Raw genomic sequence first — 2,076 nt, forward strand, 5'->3', positions numbered from 1 at the left:
AGCCTGTATCTATCTGCGATCCAGAAATGCCAAGGGCCAAGTTCAGTCGAGATTACTGTGTGCAAAATCTCGCGTGGCTCCACTCAAATCAATTTCTCTCCCACGCCTTGAGCTCTGTGGAGCACAATTGTTGGCTAAGCTGTACGCCACAATTCATCAAGCAGTGCACGTGAAAATCGATCAAACAGTCTTCTGTACCGATTCTACCATCACGCTGCACTGGATCAACTCTTCCCCTCATCTGTTGAAGGCATTTGTGGCGAATCGAGTTTCCGAAATCCAGACCAGGACTTCAACCAGGATGTGGAGACACGTGCCATCGGAGGACAACCCAGCCGACTATTTATCGCGTGGACAATTGCCGGCTGAATTCATCAATAATTCAGTTTGGAAAAACGGTCCAACCTGGCTAATCCACGAGGAATCTTTCTGGCCTCAGCTCGATCTTCCATCATTGGACATCGTGCCGGAAATCAGAAAAAATACATGTCTGCTCACGACGACAACACCGCCGTTCGAGCTCCTCAAGCGATACTCGTCAATCGCCAAATTGCGACGAATAGTTGCATATTGTCTCCGTTTTAAACGGGACAATCGCCACAAGGGATCTCTGTCATCCAACGAACTCAGCACAGCCAACCAGACCATCCTTCGCTTGGTGCAGCAAGAATGCTTCGCCGAGGAAATCCACGACCTTTCCCAAGGCCGCAGAGTCCACCGCAAGAGCAAACTGAATACTCTGGATCCGTTCCTCGACCGAGACGGTATCATCAGAGTAGGAGGACGTCTAAAGCACGCGAACATCCCATATTCGCAGCAACATCCCATGGTGCTTCCAAAATCGCACCATGTCACGACGCTGATTTTACTGGACGAGCATCTGCGAAACATGCACGCTGGCGTTCAAGCCACACTCTACAGCGCACGACAATGTTATTGGCCCATCGACGGCAGGAACCAAACGCGTAGAGTGATCCGCCAGTGCATCAAATGTTTCCGTGCGAATCCACCAAATACGGAGTACATGATGGGGAATTTGCCGAAAGCTCGAGTCAACGAAGATCGACCATTCAACAACGTCGGCGTCGACTACTGCGGTCCCTTCTACATCAAGGAGAAGAAGTTCCGCAACAGGGGTCGAGTCAAGGTGTATGTTGCCGTCTTCGTCTGCCTCGCTGTGAAGGCAGTACACATGGAGTTGGTCAGCGACATGACCACCGAAGGATTCTTGGCAGCCTTACGTCGCTTCATCGCTCGACGAGGCAAATGTCAAGCAATCCACTCCGACAACGGGACAAATTTCGTTGGAGCAAGCCGAGAACTCGACGAACTCTACGAGCTACTCAACTCGCAGGAGCATCAAAAGAAGGTGGATGCCTACCTAAGCAACGAAGGGATCCAATGGCACTTCATCCCGCCAAGATCACCACACTTCGGAGGCTTATGGGAAGCGGCAGTGAAATCCTTCAAGCATCACGTAAGACGAGTCATCGTTAACGAATTGTTGACGTTTGAAGAATTCAACACGTTCATCGTCGAGATTGAAGCCATCTTGAATTCAAGGCCTCTGACTCCACTGTCGTCAGACCCTAACGACCTTTGCGCTTTGACCCCAGGACATTTCCTAATTGGCAGCGCCCTCAACAGTTTACCGGAGGTCGATTTCACTCACACTCCCTCCAACAAGCTGTCGATCTGGCAACATCTCCAGAAAATAAAGCGAGATTTCTGGACGAGATGGCACAAGGAGTACCTGAATGAGCTCAACATCCGCCACAAATGGACCAGCGGCAACCATGGCATCGAAACGGGAACCCTCGTCGTCATCAAAGAGGACAACCTACCACCCATGCAGTGGGCCCTCGGACGAGTTCTCGAAGTCCACCCTGGCACCGATGGCATCACCCGAGCAGTTACCATCAAAACCATCCAAGGCAACATCAAGCGAAATATTCGTCAACTCGCGCCGTTACCAATAGCTGTAAGAAAGGATGTGTGATTGATCGGTACCCTCTCAACGGGGGGAGCATGTTCCGTCCTACAACGGAATGGTGCTTTTACAGTCTTATTCAAATT

The 2,076-nt window shown here is 50.7% G+C and overlaps 1 protein-coding gene across 1 annotated transcript; it reads left to right on the forward strand.

Moving 5' to 3' along the window:
- Nucleotides 1-301: 301 nt before the first annotated feature.
- On the forward strand, nucleotides 302-1,999 carry LOC144477814 (uncharacterized). Its single transcript, XM_078195554.1, has one exon. It carries the CDS (start codon nucleotides 302-304, stop codon nucleotides 1,997-1,999), a length of 1,698 nt encoding a protein of 565 aa, XP_078051680.1.
- The last annotated feature ends 77 nt before the right edge of the window (nucleotides 2,000-2,076 follow it).

Source organism: Augochlora pura, unplaced genomic scaffold (genome assembly GCF_028453695.1).
Source record: "Augochlora pura isolate Apur16 unplaced genomic scaffold, APUR_v2.2.1 APUR_unplaced_4033, whole genome shotgun sequence".
NCBI classification, from domain to species: Eukaryota; Metazoa; Arthropoda; class Insecta; order Hymenoptera; family Halictidae; genus Augochlora; species Augochlora pura.